This window comes from Culex pipiens, chromosome 3 (assembly GCF_016801865.2).
Source record: "Culex pipiens pallens isolate TS chromosome 3, TS_CPP_V2, whole genome shotgun sequence".
Classification (NCBI taxonomy): Eukaryota; Metazoa; Arthropoda; class Insecta; order Diptera; family Culicidae; genus Culex; species Culex pipiens.
In genome coordinates, this window is record NC_068939.1 from 11812722 (window position 1) to 11832646 (window position 19925).

A 19925-nucleotide genomic window follows, 5' to 3' on the forward strand; every position below is an offset into this window, starting at 1 on the left:
GATGAAGAGCAATAAACGTTATCGAAACACTTTGTAATTACAGAAAGAGTGATTTCAAACGGACGCGTTCACCGATAAGAACGAACAAAAACAAAAAAAAACTATAATAAAGATCATCTAAACATAGAACCATCAGCACAGATTTACACACGCAATCGCGTTACTAACCTCCAGGTCCTGCTCGGAAATGTTGTACGACGCAATCAGCTGCTCTACGAGATGGTCCAGCCGGGTTCCGAGTCCGGACAGGGCAACCGACGCGCCGGACACGGCCGCACCCTGCTGCAGCAAGATGTCCTTGGAGCGGCTTTCGAGCGCGTTGTACTTGGCCTGCATTCCGAGATATTCTTGTCTGTTGGTTGGAGGAAAATTTAGTTAAAACATAACATTTTTTTGTGTTTTTTTTTTTTATTTCGATGAAACTTTGCCAAAAGAAGTCATTTTGCATAATAAGTTTTTGCATACAAGTTTGCAAACAATATTGGGGGATGGTCACACAAAATGGGAGTGTTGTAAATGTATGAAATTCTGTATTTTGAGATAAGATTGATCGACTTGGTGTCTTCGGCAAAGTTGTAGGTTATGATCTGGGTGCTGAAAAGACAGAATGCGTCACGTGATTTTCGAAAGCTCCCCACTGCTCCCCACTTATACAACTGCACTACAGCTGTAAACATAAACAAAGTAGAAGGCTATGTTCAAGCTCAAGCGTGACATATTTTTTGCTGCTGAAGTGAATTGTTTTGAAACATTTTGGATCTGTTCATGTTGATGTTTTCGACGAAAAATTAAGTGCTTCGCAATTTTTTCTTCCTAGACTACACGATGGGCGGCCAAAGAGGCCTCATTGTTTCCCACGTGATGAAAAATTGTGTGAAAAGTAAGTAGAATTTCGTGAATCAAAAGAGCAATGGATGTTCCAAAATTATGTATCTTTGATGTGCAGTGCTAATATCGGAGTAAGATTATGCAATATTATTTGGCAAGTACCATTCATAGTTATTGATAATGCATCGCTAACATTTGCGGATGTTTTGCGGAGACATAGCGATTTTGAAATGTTGGCTACGAATTATGCCAATCTCGATTTCAACCCTCTTTTTAAGATGTTTTGACTTCTAATACTTCAATAGCTCGACGCCATCGACTTTTTTTTTATTCCTGACAAAATAAATTATAGATCGATCACAATACTTGCCACTTCTTGGTATCATTTCGCGAACAATAAAATGGTTCCACTTTGACAGTTCTAAATTGAGGCCGCTTTGCGGACCACTATTCTGCACCCAGGTTATGATTAAAACTGTTTAGAAAAAAAGGCACACGAAAAAAAAAATTCCCAGTTCTTCTATTTAACTTTTCGTTACTAAAAGTTGAATTCCCAAAATGCATAATTTTTTGGTTTTTAAAATATTAAATTTTAATTTGTTCAAGCCAAAATAGTGCGTGACGGTGCAAAATCTAAAATAGGAGATATTAATTCAAAAATAATCTTTTTTCTTGGAAAATTTCGAACATCTTGACAGAAAAATTACAAAAAATTCTGAGCCTAAAAGCCTGAATTAAAAAAAAAATAAGAAAAACTTGTCTGCAAAAAAATGCAGGCAAAAAAACAAAGCAGGCAAACTGCCAATCTGTCAAAAAGTTTGTTTGTTTGCGTGTTTGTTTGTTTGTCGTAGTCTAATACGTCCTTCAGAAACAAACATACAAACTCGCCCTTTTTGATTGTTTGCCTGCTTTGTTTGTTTGCCTGCATTGGTTTGCAGAAACGTCAGCCTGCATACATTTTGTATTTTTGCGAATTTGCCGCAAACAACTTTGCGAATTTATTTAACTGTCAAACGCAAAAAAAAAGTACGAGTTTGTTTGTTTGTTTGCCATAGTCTAATACCTCCTTAACTGTCCGATTTTCAAAGTTTGTGCCACTTTTGGGTAATTATTTTCGATTTTTTTTTGTTTCTGTTTTTTTTTAGTTTAAAAATACATCTTGAAAGAAAAGCACTTCCGAAAAAAATATTGAATTGGTGAGGAAATTCCTCTAAATTTTTCTCTAGATCGGGCAATTAGTTTCTGTATGTGTCCCCTAATTAGAGATATCGTTATATTTTCAGAGTAAAAACATGAAGTTTTTGCGAAATTTTCTCATCTTATTATTTATCTTATTTGTCTCATTAATATAATAAAAACAATTATGCTAACGATTAAATTAGGAAAATTATCTATATGTAGACCTTTTCAGAAGTAAAGCTTGGTTTTGAAATATTTTTTTGTTGAAAATATAAGAAAATCTCACAAAATAATGTTTTTAACATTGAAAATCAGACCGTTTCCGAGATATCGTCACTTGAAAATTACAGTCTAGGTTATTATGTTACTTTTAGAGAAATTCATTTTCATCGATTCCAATTCCATATAAGACTGTATCTCAAAAACTTTTTGCCCGATTTGCAAAATTAAAAAAAAATAAAAATAAATATTCAAAAAACAGCAATTTCTAAAAATTTTAAAATTTCAAAAAAAAAGTTACGAAGTTTAAAAAAATAAAAAAAATATATATTTTTTACTTCAAAAATTTAATTTTTTTTAATAAAAGGTTTTAAAAATAAATGAAAACAATATTCAAAAACAAAACAAATAAAATAATTACAAAAATTATAAAACATGAAAAAATAAAAAGATAAAAAAGCTATAAAAAATCGAAAAAAATAGAGCTTGAAATAATTTATAAAATTGAAGAAAATATAAATTGTCCTTTTATAGGCTTTTTTATAGCGTCCTATCATCAAATGTAAACATTTATATATCCCGCTTACTCCCGATGGACATTTTCATGAGAGTGTGAAGTGTGAGAGGGACACACTCAATGTTTACATTTGTTCATAAGATCTAATTAAATATATAAATTAAGAAAACAAAAAATAAAGTTTTTTTTTTTTGAATAAGAACAAAAAAACCTAATTTGTAACGGAGTCTTCTAAATCTTCAACAAATAAATCAATTTATTTTTTTGCGTTTAGAAATTTTAGATTTTAAAATTTTTAGTTTTTTTGAATTTTGAAATTTTGGAATTTCTAATTTTTTTTTAATTTTGGAATTTCTGTTTTTTAATTTTTGAATTTCTAAATTTTTGAACTTTTGTTCGTGTTTGCTCTCACCAATAAGAGCAGTTATCCAAAAATCACCGAAATTCAAAATTTTGCTCGCGGCTTGCTGGTACTTGTCGGGCATCAGAAAATGAGTACCCGTAGGTACCAACACACATTTTTCTTCTACACATGAACTAGAGATCAAATTTTCGAAAAATGATTATTCTTTGAAATTTTCAATAGGATTAAAAAGTTTAATAATCTTTTAGCATTTCTAGGCATAAATCAACGCATAATTGTTGATTTTGAATGTAAACGAGAGCAATAAAAAAACAAAAAAAAACATATTTTGATTTGATTTGACATTTTGATCAAAAGTGCATTAAATTTGATCTTGTTGCCAGAAAATGGCAAACATTTGTGGGCTCTAATGTTTTCTTTTTTTAATTTTAGCCTTCTAGGAATTCCATTTTTAGTTTTAAAAAGCTTAATTAAAAAAATGTGAAGTTTTTTGCATGCTTTTTTAAAATCAAAAAAATAATATTTAAAAATCGCAATAATTTGGGAAATCGTATAAAACCACCAAGATGATTCTCGTATGACCTACCTCCTCTGCTCGCCGATGCGCACCAGGTGGCGGCACTCCTCCTGCTGCCGCTCGATTTCACCCTCGCGCAGGGCCAGCGTCTGCCGCAGCTGGGACATCTCCAGTTCGGCCTCCTTCAGCGCTTCCACGCAGGACGCCTTTTCGGCCTGCAAAAAGTCCTGCATCTCGCTGGACTCTTCCTCCAGCTCAGTCTTCTGTCTCAGCAGCTCCTCCTGGTTCTTGAGCGACAGCTCCATGTCGGCGTGCAGCGTCCGGCAGATGGTGCGCAGTTTGGCGATTTCCTCCTGCTTTTTTTCGAGTACGGAACCGGAGAGTTGGAGTTGGGACTCGAGCATGAGAAGGCTGTCGCAGTCTGAGCCGGTCGATTCGACGGGGACGCCACCCGGGACGGACTCGAGCAGTCCGAGGACGCGCTCGCTGTTCATTTGGAGTTCCTTCTGGGCGGCTAGCTTTTCCTCGCGCTCTTTGAGCAGCTTCTGCTCGAGGGCCGTGACCATTTGGCTCTTTTCCGAGTGCTTTGTGAGCATTGTGGAGTATTCGGCGGTGAGCTTTTTCAGCTTTTCCTCCAGCCGTTCCATCTCCTTGTCGCGGATGTCGGACTGGGTTTGTTTGTGGCACTGTTCGATGGCATCGACCCGGATGTCCTTGGCTTTGCCGTTGAACGCGTCCTCGACGTCCTTGCAGGTGATGGCCGTTTGTACGCTCGTCTCGTGGTAGATTTTGGTCTTTTGAATGGCCTTCTTCACGGTGTTGGCGAGTTTCGGGTAGCTTGGAAGCGTTCGCGTGGGCGTTTCCTGCTTGGCCGAGGGAAGCTTCTTGATGAGCGAGGTGGTCATTGGGTTCTGGTTGCGCGTCGCGGACGCACTTCGAGAGCTCGATCCTTGCAGGTCTTCGGCGGACCGTTCTTTCCGTCGGCGAGGCAGCGTTCCGAATTTGTCCAACGGACTGCTGACTTTCGCTTCCAGCGCGAGTGTTCCGACGCGAGTTTTGATCGAGACGCCTTCCGGCGCCGCGGAGGTGCCTCTGGCCGAGGTGGATCTTGGAGTGGTTGTGCCTTTACCGCCGACCGATGGCCAGCGTCCGTCGTCGGTGGGCGTGGCCAGCGGAGTCCGTCCCCGGGTGACGGAGGGCGTCCTCGAGACGGTGACCCTTTGCAGTGCTGGCGAGGCTTCTTTCAGTCCTGTTGGCAACGAGTCCGGCTTGGGTGGCCGCTTTGCCGGAAGGGTGTTTGATTTTGGTGTCGAGACAGTCTTGGTGGCCGTGCTGGCGGCCATCTTTTCACGAGATCGTGCCCGTTCCCGGGCTGCCACGTTCATCGCTGAAGTGGGCGGGGTTTTCAGGTTGAGCGAAACCGATCGTCCCAGCGAAGAGGCCCGCGATCGCGAGCTACTTCGCGCCGAGCAGATGCTTTCGGCAGACTTCCGCGGGGACCGATTCGAGAGCGGTTCCTTCATGGCCACTTTTTTCTTCGTCGAACTACCGCCCTTCCGGAGCGAACTCACCGGTCCACCGGTGATCGAGGAACTTTCACTGCCACCTTCACTGGCGCAATAGTCATTGCTGAGTCGACTGCCGCCGCCCAACAGAATTGTACTGCCAGTCTTGTCGTACACGTCCGAGCTGTAGCTGATCATACTGGAGTTGCACGACACGCTGACCCCGTTGCCCTCTTCAAGCCCACAGCAACTGCTCGCATATCCGGCACTGTTGTTGCTCAGCGCTCGCTGCAGAATCCCGGTATCGTTCAACGACCCGGTCACTCCAAACTCAACCCCACTATCACTACCATCGGTCCCGGCCCCATTCAGCACCTTCACGACATCGGCGTCCACCGCCACTTCTTCCCCACTTACGCCATCGTGTTGCTCGATTATCTCTTCAACCGCGGGCTGCTGCTCATTGGCCGGCTGATCGTCTTCCTCCTCCATCAGCAGCGACGAGCAGTTGTACGGGCTAAAAGACGAATCCTGCGAGGATTTGGTCGTGTCGTTTGGCGCCGCACCCGAAGCAGCGTCTAGCAGCTCGGGGTCACTGGCCATCGGCTTGGCCACCACCACCTCCTGGATCGTGTCCATGGCGTGTTTGAGCACGGGTAAATCACAGATGTTGCGTCGTCGGTTGGAGTTGCCTTGCGTACATCTTCGAAACGCCGAAGCCGTCGTGTGGGTTTGCTGGAAAAAAGATAAAAGACTCAAGTTAGTATTCTTTCTTTGAACGTTATCTTATCGTGAAAATGTGACAATTATCTGCGCAAATCAAGGAAGATAACGACGACATCAGTCGGAAGTCTTGATTGGAAGCGTAAATCTATGAAATAGCCAAGCAAAGATTGACAACCTCTCCAAAAGGTCGCACGACAATGGGACTTCCGCCGACGGAATCATTTCTCATTTTCCTGCATGGAATGAGTCTGGGTCTAAATTGATTTCCTTTTTTGGGATGCACCCAATTGGCGGGGCAATTGACGCTACTTTGGGTAGATTACACCAATTACGCCTTCAGACGTCGATATTGAGAATCTCGGATATGGCTGAGATCAAGCTTCAATTAGTTCTTTGTTATATGTATTACCGTAACGGTAGATATGGAATTTGAAATGATTGAAAAGTCAATTCAACACCATGTAATCTGCCCGACCTCCTCAACACGATGATCGCACCGAGGATCGCTCGAGGTCACCCAGCGGCGTGGGCGTCCATCCATAATGGCCCCAACAACAGGTCCATATTTCGACAAAGACGTACCACACCAATTAGCGGACAAACGACACCGTCCGCGAGAAGGATTCCATAAAAAGTCACTTCGACACCGCAGTCGGGATGTAAGTGACCTAACTCGCGGGACAACCGAGGAGATTGTAAATGAATTAAACGCCCCGTCCACCAAGCGCTGCCGCGGGCACTGTGTCCGTCCGAGTGAATTAAGTAATTATCGAAGATAAAGACTTTCTTAATTGAATCGAATTGAGGCGAGCAACGTGTTACATGTCGGCTGTGTATGACCTGTTGGGGGAGGTGGCTCGTAACGACAACGTCGTCGTCGTGACCTGCCGGGTGAAATGGAATTGCAAACTCAATTTCGAATCCATCGTTCCGCTTCATTTAGGTTTTTTTTTTGCCCGCTCAAGATGCGATGAAAAGTTGGAAAATTTATTCCCATCAGCACACGTAGTTGTCGCAGTTGATTGCGGATTTATTTTTTTCAGCTGAGGGGGGTGGACAATATTTCTAGAAAGATTTAGCGAGAAATGTGCAGAAGGGGGAAAAATCCAATATCTCGTTCCGGATAGGTAGCGCACAAAACTGGAAACCTCGGGCCAATCCGACCGTGGACACGGCACACAAAACATGAGTAAAGATCAGCAGACCATCGGATTCATCTGGACTGCACGCTACAGTGAGATTCTGAATCCAGGGTGGCCACTCAAGTCGAGAAAGTCGGGAAATCGCGTAATAATATTGAATGTTTGGCCCTTTTTAAATGTTTGTCTTGATTAAAAAAAATAATATTCTTTTCAAAAAGATCAGAAAATTTTACGAAAGTTTCATATTTTAACATTGAAAATCGGACTGTTAGTTGCTAAGATATCGACATAAGAAAATCGTGGGTTGTTTTGGTGACATTTAGAAAACATCAATTTTCCTGTTTTTAAACACTTGCATGGCAATATCTCAGCAACTAAGCGTCGTATCAACAAAGTTCAAAAATGCAAAATATAGAGAATTTTGTCAGCTTTTCAAATATGTTTTTTTTTTCAAAAATGGGCAAATATGGGCACTTATAAAAAACAATGAATATCTGCAACTATTTTCAAAAAAAGTTACCTAAAAAAAAAGCTATATTTTGAAAACGGTGCACTTTATCAAAATTTTTTTTGATTGCAAATTCGATTTTACATTGAGATGAAGATGAAAATTTTTTGCGACCAATATTTCGATATTTTGAAAAAATTAGTAATGATTCAAAAATTTCTACCTCGTTAAAGATTTTTTGCAAAATCCGGGAATTTCTAAAAATTTATGCCAACTTGATGTCCCCTAAAACATATGAAAAAAATTAAAATAGTTTTTTTTGCAAATCAAGTTTTAGTGACAAAAAGTGAAATTAAAAATCACCAAAAAAAATTGCTGTGTATCATTTTTTACAGTGTAGTCCTTATCCATACCTACAACTTTGCTGAAGACACCAAATCAATCAAACAATTCCTTAAAAGATACAGATTTTTGAACTTTCATAAATCATTTTTGTATGGACAGCTGCCAAATTTGTATGGAAAATTATATGGACAAACTAATGATGCAAAATGGCTTCCTTGGACATAACAAAGGCACCAAAAAAGTTTCAGCCGGATTAAAAAATACAAAATTAAAAAATAAGACCGATTTCGTAGAGAATTGCTTGCATGATTTTCAGTTAAGGGGTTACATACATGTAAATCGGCAAAAATGTCAGAGGTTGGTTTGAGCACAGCCTTAAACTTTTTCTTTAATCTGTTTTCAGGACATTAAAATATACATTTTCAACTTTCATCAAAATAAATTTGAAGACATTCGGTTGTATCATTGCCGAGATATAGCCTTTTGAAGTTAGCATTTTCAAAAAACGGGAGCCTCGATATCTCAACACTGCCTTGACCAAATCGGCTCAAAATTTTGGTGAAGACTCGTTAAACCAGTCCCGTGTGCATAACGAAGGCCGATTTTCAAAGAGTTTATTTTAAAAAAAAGATAAAATATTTTTGTGTTTTTCATATAAGTTTTTAATTTTTGTATTTTTTGAAAAATTCAAAATCGGGCTTCGTCATGCACACGGAATATGTCATGAGAGTCTTCACTCCAAATTTCAGCCAATTTGGTCCGTCCCATCTCGAGATATCGTGGCACCCGTAAATCAACTTGGGGTTCAGAGAAAAACGCTCGCAAAGTTTGACAGTTCGATTTGCGCATGGCAAAATTTTCAGCTTAAATCGTCTCTTACTCAGTTTTATCATGAAATACCTTCATGAAACTTTCAGGAGTGATTGAAAATCATCTTTTAGCTTTATTTAATAAATTTTCTGTAATATGAAATTTTGCGATTTTCTACAAGTATGTAACCCCTTAACGGAAAACTTAAACATCGAATAAAATCCAATCACTGTTTCTTCTGAGTGAAAAAATGGAAAAACTTGTTCACGTTTTGAAAACAATAGAAATTGCAAAAAATAAATCTAAGAAATTTTGATTTAAGTTACTGCAAATATGGTTAAAGAATTTTTCTTTTCAAACTTTTCGCATAAAATAAGAAGTAAAACATGGAAACTTTTCAACCTGGATATTTCATTGAAAAAAAAACAAACAGTTAAATACTGACAACTAGATAAATCAACATTGTTTCAAAAATTCAATATCAAAGCTTACAAAATTAGAAAAGCGAACTAGGTAAAAACATCTTTCAAATCAAATACCTAGATATTTTTCTAAATTCTTTGAAAGAATAACAATACAATAATCATGTATAAAGCGTTCTTTTGTTTGAAATAAAATTAAATTATAAATATAACTGAAACATTTTCCATTTCCAGTTGAAACGAAATATAAAAAATTGTACGTTTTCCAATTTTAAAAATTAACTTTGAAATTATAACTACAGTCCAGACTCGATTATCCGAAAGCCTCAGAAATTTTTCCCTTCTGATAATCGAAACTTTGGATAATCGAATCACAAAAAAAAACTCGTTGTCTTATTTCTGACTGTCGAGCCAAGATGGCGGTGACGAAATATTTATAAAAAATCATTTTATTATTTTATAGGCAATCAACTGTTTGACTAAAATGGGGTCCAGAACTCGAATTGTATGTTTAAAACAAGAAAAAGAAAAGAAACGAAAAAAAAATTTTGTTCGTGATTCGATTATCCGAAGTCCCCGGATAATCGAGTCTGGATTGAATTTTTGAATTTATTTTTGAAAGACAATTTTTTAAATGTTTTTATTCTAAATCAAACTAATTAGAGCATTCATTTTTGAATTACTTTTTTAGGAATTTGTGTTAAGTTTCTGTTATTTACGAAAATTGTCAAATTTGAAAATGGGATTTGAGTGGTCACCCTGGCAATGATTCTCAAACAGATGGTATTGCTGTGGAGCATACTTTGAATGATGGAAGGACATGGCAGAAATTAAATTTCTTCATTCAGCTTGCTGGTGCATCGACGAACTTGAGTCAAGGTTATTGGGTTAACCCTTGAATATCCAACGAGCACAATTCCATCACAGTAAAAAGAAAAAGTAAAAAAAAATCATGGTAGTATTACTTCTGGGAAGGGGTACATATTTTAAAACTCTCAATGTATAATTTTACCATTTTTCTGGTGTACGTTCACTTTTTCAGTCTAAATTGTGGTAAAATTACATCAAAACAAAGGTTAAATATTACACCTTTCAAATTAACACAATGTTTTGCTGTGTAATTGAAGTAAAAATTCGCGATTTTTTTTCTGGAAAACCTTGAAATTGATAATACTTATAGTCACACAAAGCAAAAACTGACAAACAACTGTCGGAATGTCGGTAGTTGGCAAAAAACGCCTGGTCCGGGTTTTCTCCGCGGGCATACAATGCGGTGGTACAAATTGTGTGTGCATGTCGTGACCTGGGGCCCTTTTTCATAAGTTTTTTTTTTATATTGCTCAACGTCTTTCTTCACCCTGGTACAACAGGAGAGAACATAAAGGTGATGCAGGCCAAACGAAAGTTGCAACACAGAAAAAGGGGGAGGGGTTGAAATCGTCAATGTCACGGTAGATGGAGTCACGTGGAGTGACATTGATAGTATTGTGTAAATTTCAAAGAAAATATTAAACTTTCTACAATTGTTCTCTTTTGTCACGACTTTATCAAAGCTTAAGAACTATGATGAAAAGCTAACTAACTTTAGTTGGTACAAGTAAATCCTTTCAAATCTCAAACTACCTAAAATAGGTTTGAGTATTCTAATCAGAACGGTGAATTAGTAATATAGGTAGAACATATTTGCTATTCCTCTGCACCATATAAATTCAAACATTTCTGACCAATAAGTCAGTTAGTTCGAGCTTCCACGAACTTGACGTATTCCAACTGAAGTAGTTCCAAAATTCAAGTAAAATGACCACCATGCATAAAGCGATTCCATTTCTTCTCTCCGTCTATGCCACCGTAGACTTGGCGTATAGAGTTTTTTGCGCTTTGGATATATTTTTCACACCGGGTATGTATTAAAAGTCTGAACTACTATAGATAAAATACTCATCAAAAATTGTTAACTTTTCAGAACTGGACTACACCTACAAAAATACGTTCTACATGTGCCTACACTACATGTCGGGATCGCTGGACACTTTTCTTCTTTATGGAGTCAGAAACGTAAGTTAAACATGATTAAAGGTTGCAAATAATTATTAAAATATAACACATTTTATTTTTTAACAGAAAAACATCGACTACCTGAAGGCGTTCAAAATGGGCTTCTTAGTATTGATTCCACTTCTAGGAGTCGTAAGAGTTCACTACGCCATGGACAAACCGGATGATTTGCAAAATGTGATCATCGCAACTGGGCTATCGCTGACTTCGATTTTTGGTAAGTACACTTAATTGCCATCATAAGCTAAATTTTTAATTTAACTAAAAAAAAACATTTCTATTTTTGCAGTACTGTATCCAACGATCCTGAAAATGGTGGACGGCTTCATTGTGGCCGTCAGGAATGGATATGACCAATCGTTGGACTACTCCGAGAGTGTTGAGCCGAGCCCAGATCCAGAGAAGCTGAGCCTCGTTTGAAAATTGAACAACAATTATATCTTATTTCTGCAAAATAAAAACGATTTTTTTACCAACAAAACTGTTCAAACCCCTCCAAATTGACCTTATCAAACGCGACGACCTTTCCCCAAATGAAAACAGAAAACAAACCGCCAAACTTTCGCCTTCGACACGTTCGATCAATAATTCCAACTACCAAAATTAAACCCCCGCACACAACGTGTTTCCAACGAAACGCTTTTATCGTTGACGCGCTGTTCGTAAACAGACCGGCCAGCGCAGAAAAGGGGTGAACTCTGCTGCGGGTAACCCCTCTGTTGTTTATCGCACACTTTACAACGGAGAGGGCTTTGCAGTGTCAACAAGGAATTGTTCCCACCACCGCGATATATTGAGGATTGGAATCACGAGTAAAAATGGCCTCCCCCTCGATATTTACAGTCTGTCAGCAGCAACAGCACGACGATTCTCGATTTCGTCTGATAACAAAATCTCGTCACTTTCATCCACACTCCGGTGGCGGCCTTCACTGATGGGATGCTGGAGGCAGTTTTGCTCTCCCTTTGCTGTTGTAAATTGAGAGGGTAACTTTTGAAATGGGATCATCATACCATAATCTTGAAATAATGTATCCGAATCTTCAGAAAAATTATTGAACTAAAATCGGGAAATGCAATACTCCAGAGCGTTTGGTACGGTATGTCCAAGCATCCTCCCTCCCTTTAGATTCTGTGAAATGTGATCCGTTCGCAGAATCCTCTCTGTGGTTATTGCAACGCAGTAGGCCTGGCCGCTTTAATGAAGGTAGCACAGCTCGGGGACACTCGAATGTACTACAAACATTAATGTTGACAAGAAATATCCTGGGGCGTAATCTATCTAACCACCACACGGAAAAAATGAGTTCCGAAAATCGTAATCGTAATCGTATTCATGAAAATAAGAATCATGAATAAAGTGTTGAAATGCCATGGTACGTTTTTAAAAACGTACCGCCGGCATGGGTGAATTAGAAATACAGTCTGTATAGGGAAAATAGTTTTTAGCGCATCTAGAAGCTTCTAATTTTACAAATTTAGTTTTTTGGGTTTTTTGGGCCTAAAACCGTTATCCCAATTAACCCCATGAGTCCCGACACCATGAAATCTGAACCAGGGTTGTTAAAATATCAAAATATCAGCTCTCAGCAACTACAATTATCCCGCCTGAATATTCATGCCTCAATTACAACTGCTCTTCTCTCCTTATTGAAACTCTCAGCGCCGAAAATAGCCGAACACGTTTTCATGTTTACACACTCGCGATTGACATTTTCCTTTTCTCTCTCATTCCCGCTTCGATGATCATCCTACCGTAACAGCGTTCAACCACAAAACCAATTTCGCAAACGCAGTTTAACGGGACGTCATGCGTGGTCGGCTCCTAATCGCCATCTCGCGTTCTCTAATTGCAGTTTTCGGAGAGATTGAGAGACTCAGCGGTGAGAGCGCATAGTCGAGGAAAAGAGGAGGAGTGATAAAGAGAGAGAATGACATCGCTGGGAATCACGAGACACAAGAAGAGATCTCACAAGCTATAGTGACGGCCGCTATACTCTCGGATGTTTTTGGTGCAGAGATAATCAATTGATAGCTTTTCTATCACTCATTTGCAACCCTGATCTGAACACTTTGCTCTTGGTTCAAAATTTCATGAACGCTTGTTCACGAATTTGAGAACACATTTTTCTCCGTGTAGTAAGATCACGGGAATTCATATCAGTTGAAAAATATTTGTTCATGTAAATTGAAATTTTGTGAAAGTCACGCCGTTTCAAGGTACAAAAAAAAAATTTAAATAAAAATTTAATAAAATGTCTGAAATTGGGTCAATATGCATTTTCAGATTGTATTCAACATTCTAAAAACTAGACTACTTAAGTTGTTAAGTTGTTTTGATTTTTTTTTTTTAGTATAAATTTTCAGATTTATCTGTATTAAATCAAACTCAATTCAGGAAAAAGAAAAAAAATCTTTACAATAAATAGAATTGTAGAAACTACAATTATTATGAGAAATTCAGACAATTAAGAGTCAGTCTTCGTGAAAACATAGTCAAATTTCGAATAAAACAAGAAGAAACACTACAGAAATTTGAGAAAAAAAAATCCAATTGGTGCATTTTGAAGTTTCAAGCACTCTATCAAAATGTATATTTGCTTACAGTAATCTAAACTTGAAACAAGCTTGCTGGAACCACGTGAAAGTGTTGGCGAAGGCATGACAACAAAAAAATATATTTCCAAAATAAAACATTTATTATTCATGCCATATAAAAATATATTTGCAAACAAAAAATCCATGAAATTTGTTTTAATTTGTTCTCCGAAAAAAAAATGCACAGCAGCATAAAAAATCACCAAAAACATTGTGTTAAAAATTAAATAAAACTTTTAAAATTATTTCTTTTTTATTATTTTAAAACTATTAATATTTTTTAAATTCTTACCATTACTAACATTTTAAACCGTTTAATCGCTTAAGAGCAATTTTATCAGAAATATCAGCCTTTTTGTATTTTAAGGGTTTTTTTGATGATTTTTTTTGCTTCAAACTATGTGCATTCCTTATGACCAAAGAAGCCGTTTGCATCCATGGTTCGCCCATACAAATTTGACCGCTGTCCATAAAGAAATGTATTTTAATATTCCAGAATCTGTATCTTAAGAACAGATTTCTGATAAATTTGATGACTTCGGCAAAGTTATAGGAAAATTTGGGAAAAATATGTACACTCTGAAAAAAATTGACACAGGCAGGTGATTTGCAGACAAATATTATTTTTATAAAGTTTAAACTTTTTTATGTGTTTATTTTGAAAAATGAAACTTTTAAACTGCAAGTTTGGAGTTTTTTTTTTCAAAAGGTCCTAAAAACAAAATTTGTTTTTTTTTTTTGCATTTTGGATGTTTTTGAAACAGCCTTGAGTCAGTTCAGGAGTATTCAAAAACCCCCAAAAAGCAAAAAAAAAACAAAATTTGGTTTATTGGACGTTTGAAAAAAAAAACCCTGGAAGTGCAAACATTTTTTGGCAGCGTTGCCATTTTTTCAAATCATAATTTTTAGAACACTTTCAAAAAAGACAGTCGAAAAAAATCGGTTTTGAAATCAAACAGTACTTTTCAGAATTTTTTATTAAATGTACAATTTTCGAGGTAAATTTACCTAAAGTTTGATTTTTTCCGAAAATTGTGCGATTTGTCATTCTTTTCAGTAGTGCACATGGTTAGGCAAGCAAGAAAATATTTTTTTTCGTAAAGTTGGACTTTTGATTGCGGAAGTGCTGAGATTTTTTGTGTTGAGATGTGAAACAAAAATTGAAAATTGGCTTTAAAGTGTACCTATTTTATCCCGCATTGTCCTTACTTTGCCGAAGACACCAATTTAATCAGAAATTCAATTTTCAATGGAATAATTCTATTTGTAGGTTATTTTAGACATTTTTAAGCTAGGTTTCACTGATAAAATAAGTTATAAAAATATTTATCATTAATTTAATTTGTTTCTTCAAAAAACTAGCATTTTTCCCGATACGCCCGATCAAAATGTTCCTCCCCAAACTTCCGATGAAGCTCATGTTGACGCCCCCGCGTTCTTTGATCATTAGACCAGCATCCCCCTCTTGCTTTGCAACGCTAAATTTACGCACGCACCGAGAGTGGCAAAACACACGTGTTCAAGGGGGAGGTGAAAACGTGCATTTCCTCCCTATTTCCCTATTTCCCTTCTAGGGGTGAATAACTCAATTACGACGAATAATTTACATCAATCGGGCAGGCAGAGGCACTTTTTGATATTTCGGATTTTCGGGGAACGAATTTGTAAATTGGATGCTGAGGGCTATCTGGGCGGAAACGACTCCCGGGAGTAATGTTTGTAACGTGAGCCATGTTCAACATGAAATATTCATCTTGATTGGTGACTCCCTTCGGGGTGATTGTGTCCCCCCGATCGATGCTGATTTGATTCTGGAGTTTGGCCACGTGTCACCAATGAAATATTCTTTGAGCAAAATTGCATTTCTTGATTGCAAAAAAAACGGATAAATCTCCAGCGACGTCGTGCCCGCACAACCGGACGCAACTGGGTCACTTCCGTCCAAAAATGGGCATCACGTTGTTGTCGCGACTTGCCAGCAGAGAGAGAGAGTTGTGTTGAGTCGCTCGTTTATCGTACCCATTATCACTCCATCATGAAACTGACCATGACCATACCCAACGAACCAGTTGGGCCGCCACAGCCAGACGGGCCTGATTGGTTTTGAATGCACGGAGTTCGTGATCAACTGGAAGATTCGAGTGACGACGCGCGAAACGAGATCACACAGGGGTGAAGGTCGGTAATTTGTAAATTTATAAAATTAATTTCTTTCCTTTTCAATTGGCAGACGATTCAGCTGCCACCAAATTGGGCGTTGCTCTCAATAATTGCAGTGACCTCCCCGAAAATCCATAGAGCATGACCTCTTGTTCAGTTCAAACTTAGCCAAGCATCAATCTGCACCTCCAAAATGGAGTCACCAATTTGCATGGCGTGTCCGACTATAAAGCGGAGACTTGGGGGCTGGAAAAATCTCATTCCGTCGAGGTTTTCTACGTTTTATAATTGTAGCCTTTTGCGATCTGCGATTTGAATTGGATTGATGCCCCTGGAGAGAACTCCAAACATGGACTGCGATAATCAGTCATAATTCTAGGTCTCCTCCCCAGCCACACAAAGTGCGTTTGATCCTCAAAGGTGACTTCTCGAACGGCCAGATGGTGGCAATTCTTGAAACGTGAGATTAGCATTTTACGACGGATTTCGCGCTGCCGAGTTACTACTTTGTACTCGAAATAGCGGCAGAGTTGGAAAAGGGCAAGTCGTAAATTTACTCGGAGGAAACGCAAACTTTGCAGTTTGTTTCCGTTCCAGCGGTGAGCTATAACTACTGTGTAATTGATAGCACTAACTATAGACTGGACAGCACGCGAATCTGGGCCATTCGACAAGGTTGATGCAAAGTAAGACGATTGGAGCGTCCTGACATTTGTCTTGAGTTGAACGCCTTGAATTTGTGTTTCTGACTTTTCTCAGATGTTTTTGAAAATAATTCTAAAATGTCGTATCAACGGTACAACACGTGAATTACACCAACTTGCTCACTGAAGTCATTCACCAATTTAGTTTGAAGCAAGCAAGAACCACATTCAAATAAGGAAGTGCCAGCTTCGGTTAGGCAAGCTTCATTTTACCTGTCCTGATGTAGTCATTTTCAACCGCAATGACTCACCCTCAAACAGTACCAACAGTGGAAATATTCCGCACTAAAATCTCACCATTATGGATTAAGTAGGTTTTTGCGACTATTTTCAATGTCACGGTCGTCATTCGACTTATCCCACCAAAAAATAAAGTTAACACCAAACCTTTTTTGCCCATTTAATCCAATAAACCATGGCTTAAAGTTTCCGGATTTTTTCAAGTTTCATGATCACGCTCGACTCCACTCATCAAGCCATCGAGACTGTATCGATTACCAAATTAGTCCCACTTCAAGTGCGTATCAACAATTCGAATTTGCAGCGGGGCGGCGAAAGCCGTTATCTTGCCGTAACACGTGAATGTCTGCACAATTTGAAGGTTAAACGCGCTGAACGAACTCCCCACCACACCATCATCTAGAAGTGAGGCTTATTGCATTTTTGTGCAAATTGGCAGGCTGTTGACATATGTTGTTAACCCCCCGCCGGTCGTCAAATTTGCTTCAAGTGCTTTTTGATTCAGGACCTCGAAGGCGTTCAAAATTGACGATTTAATTAACTGATTGAAAGTTAATGAAGCGTCTAAATATAAGCATCTTGGCGAAGAAACAAGTGTGCCAAGGCTGCTGAAAAAAGGGCTTTTTCAAACAATTGCAAAACACAACATTGCTGTGGTCTACAAACACGTCCCCGCACAATCATCTCCGGCTGGAATGAGCGAACCATGCCGTGGCGAACTCGCAGGCAAAAAAAACACTTTATACTTTTTTTATTATTGTCAGTGATGATGCTAAAGTGCTATGATTTCTTTTTATGCCACCGTTTCCGACTGTGTTGTTGTGTTGTGCTGTATTTGTGCGTATACTACTGACATCCACCCATCTTCCTCCGTCATATATGCACATATGTAGGTATGATACTTTCATCACGCACGCACACATGTGGCGAAACTGCGTTTGTTTTGAAAATGACACGTATGGTGAGTTGGAATGACTTTGAAATTGATCTTGGTTAAAAAAAAAAAAACACTTTTCAAAAGAAACAAAATGCCGTTCCAGATTTCAACCCTAAACTGCCAAATTTCTAATATTTTTCGATTTTATTTGTGTTGTATATAAATTTAAACCATTAGCATTTCAGTCGCAACTAATTGTGTCAAAATATAATCTGGACCATAACAAAAAAAAAATGCTTACTTATTTGACATAAATATTAGATTAGGGAATATTAGATTAGAACACTGCCAAATTTGACCCCAGAATGATTTTTTATTTTTCAAAATATTGGCAAATCCACTTGATACTGGTAAAATCATCAAACCTAACATTTTCTTAAAATGAAAAGATCTCATTTCGAATGCTATTTGATGGTTAAAAATCGTTTAAAAAATGATTTTTGGCAACTTTTTGTACGACGCCCGGCAATAGGCGCAGTTACTACACATTCTATTGAGATGGTAAGGTGGTTCTGTTTTTGCACATTTTTACTTGTTTATAGGGTCTTTTTAGTATTTTTATAAACGTTTATCTTGTTAAAAGCTTTTATTTTTTTTTCTTACGATCTCTTAATTTAACTAGTACTAGAATGAAAATTGTGTTAATTTTATGCTGAAAACATACATAAGATAAATTTTAGAAAACTTGGCGTGATTTAACCAAGGTTTCGAAAATTTATTTTTTATGAGTTTATTTTTGCCGCGTATCCACAAAGGCAATCTATAATATTTGAAAAAAGTTACTCAAAATCAAGCCCAACATTTGAAAATGTCCAAAATATTTACAGTCCAGATTCGATTATTCGAAGCCGAATAAGCCGAAGCCGATTAACCGAAATTTCGATTATCCGAAGGTTTGTTAAAAAAATAAACTTTTTTTCTTTCTTTTTTTATTTTCTAAATTTAATCATCTAATTCAGTGTTTCTCAATCGGTGAGGAATTCCCTCTGGGGGGGAATTTGGCCATTCTTGGGGGGGAATGACGATGTAATAGAAATCCAATGCGTTTTTGTAAAAAATATAAATCTTTGTTTGTATGTTGATCACCTTTAAAGCTCACAATATATTTGAAATATATATGAATTTCTTTGATAAGATACAAGAGCAATTTTTTATTTCTTTAGATTTAATTTTTGCAGGTGTTTCAAAACATAGCTGACAAAAACTAAAATTCAAAATAGTTTATCGAAAAGAATAGAAAACTCCGTGAAATTGTTCTGAATAATACCATCATTTTTTTATATTTGCATTCTCTCAAACATGAGCAATTTTTGAAAACTGGAATTTCATCAATATTTTTTTGTGAATTTTCACATTATTTTGAACATGAGCATATTTTTTAATAAATTTCATAAACTAGCTTTTCTTATTTTAATTAAATAAATTCAAGCTAATTTTGATTTCCTTTCAAAATGAGAAGTTTTTGGAAATATTTTTATTTTATGTTAATTTTGTTTTGGTTTTGAAAGGCTTAGGTTTTTTTTAAACTGGGAAGCTTTTGATAAAATATATTCAATATATTCTTGACGTTTTGCGTTGATTAGTTTTATTGCGAACATTATTTTCATTAATTCCTGGGATATTTCGCATCATTTTGAGCAAAATTCTATTACTTTGAAACATAATCGAGCATCAAATATTATTTGAATTAATTGACGTCTTTTTTGTCTTTTTCTTTATTTAAAATATCAGTCATGATTTGTGTCTGTGATTGATAAAAAAAAACTGTGTGTCTTCGCAAAATTGCAACATACAGAATCATTTATAAAAAGATTATTTAACAAAGATTTTTCGTGAGCTTTTGCAAGTATGTGTAAATTGTTGCGAGTGAAGAAAAAATGTAATGTTAAGAAGAATGTCAAGTTTCTGCTAACATGAATACCAAAATTATGACATTTGTGCAATTATACCCATTAGTTGGATATTAAAGGGGGGAATGATGTTCCTGCAATTCAGCCAAGGGGGGAATGGATCAATAAAGGTTGAGAACCACTGATCTAATTCAAGTTCTGCAGTCCCAATTTGATCAAATTTTAATATTTAATTGCCTTTTAAATTGAAACACTTTTATTTTATTCGATTATCCTAAATAATTTTTTTTCGAGGCCTTCGGATAATCGAGTCTGGGCTGCATATTTTGCCCTATCAAAACATTACTGTTAATTCTGATA

The 19925-nt window shown here is 37.3% G+C and overlaps 2 protein-coding genes across 2 annotated transcripts in view; one reads left to right on the forward strand and one right to left on the reverse strand.

Annotated features, from left to right (window-relative positions):
- LOC120432596 (myosin-9) overlaps window positions 1–19925 on the reverse strand; it is a 95923-nt gene that overhangs the window by 8961 nt on the left and 67037 nt on the right. Inside the window, exons 3-4 of the mRNA XM_039597835.2 lie at window positions 3694–5864; window positions 169–352 (exon numbers count right to left, since the gene is read on the reverse strand). Of these exons, the coding sequence (XP_039453769.1) occupies window positions 169–352; window positions 3694–5768 (2259 nt within the window). The 5' untranslated portion in view covers window positions 5769–5864. The remainder of the gene's footprint in view (window positions 1–168; window positions 353–3693; window positions 5865–19925) is intronic.
- On the forward strand, window positions 10820–11497 carry LOC120432610 (uncharacterized). The gene is made up of 4 exons (XM_039597857.1): window positions 10820–10922; window positions 10986–11077; window positions 11144–11294; window positions 11367–11497. The coding sequence occupies exons 1-4, from the start codon at window positions 10820–10822 to the stop codon at window positions 11495–11497; spliced, it is 477 nt and encodes a 158-aa protein (XP_039453791.1).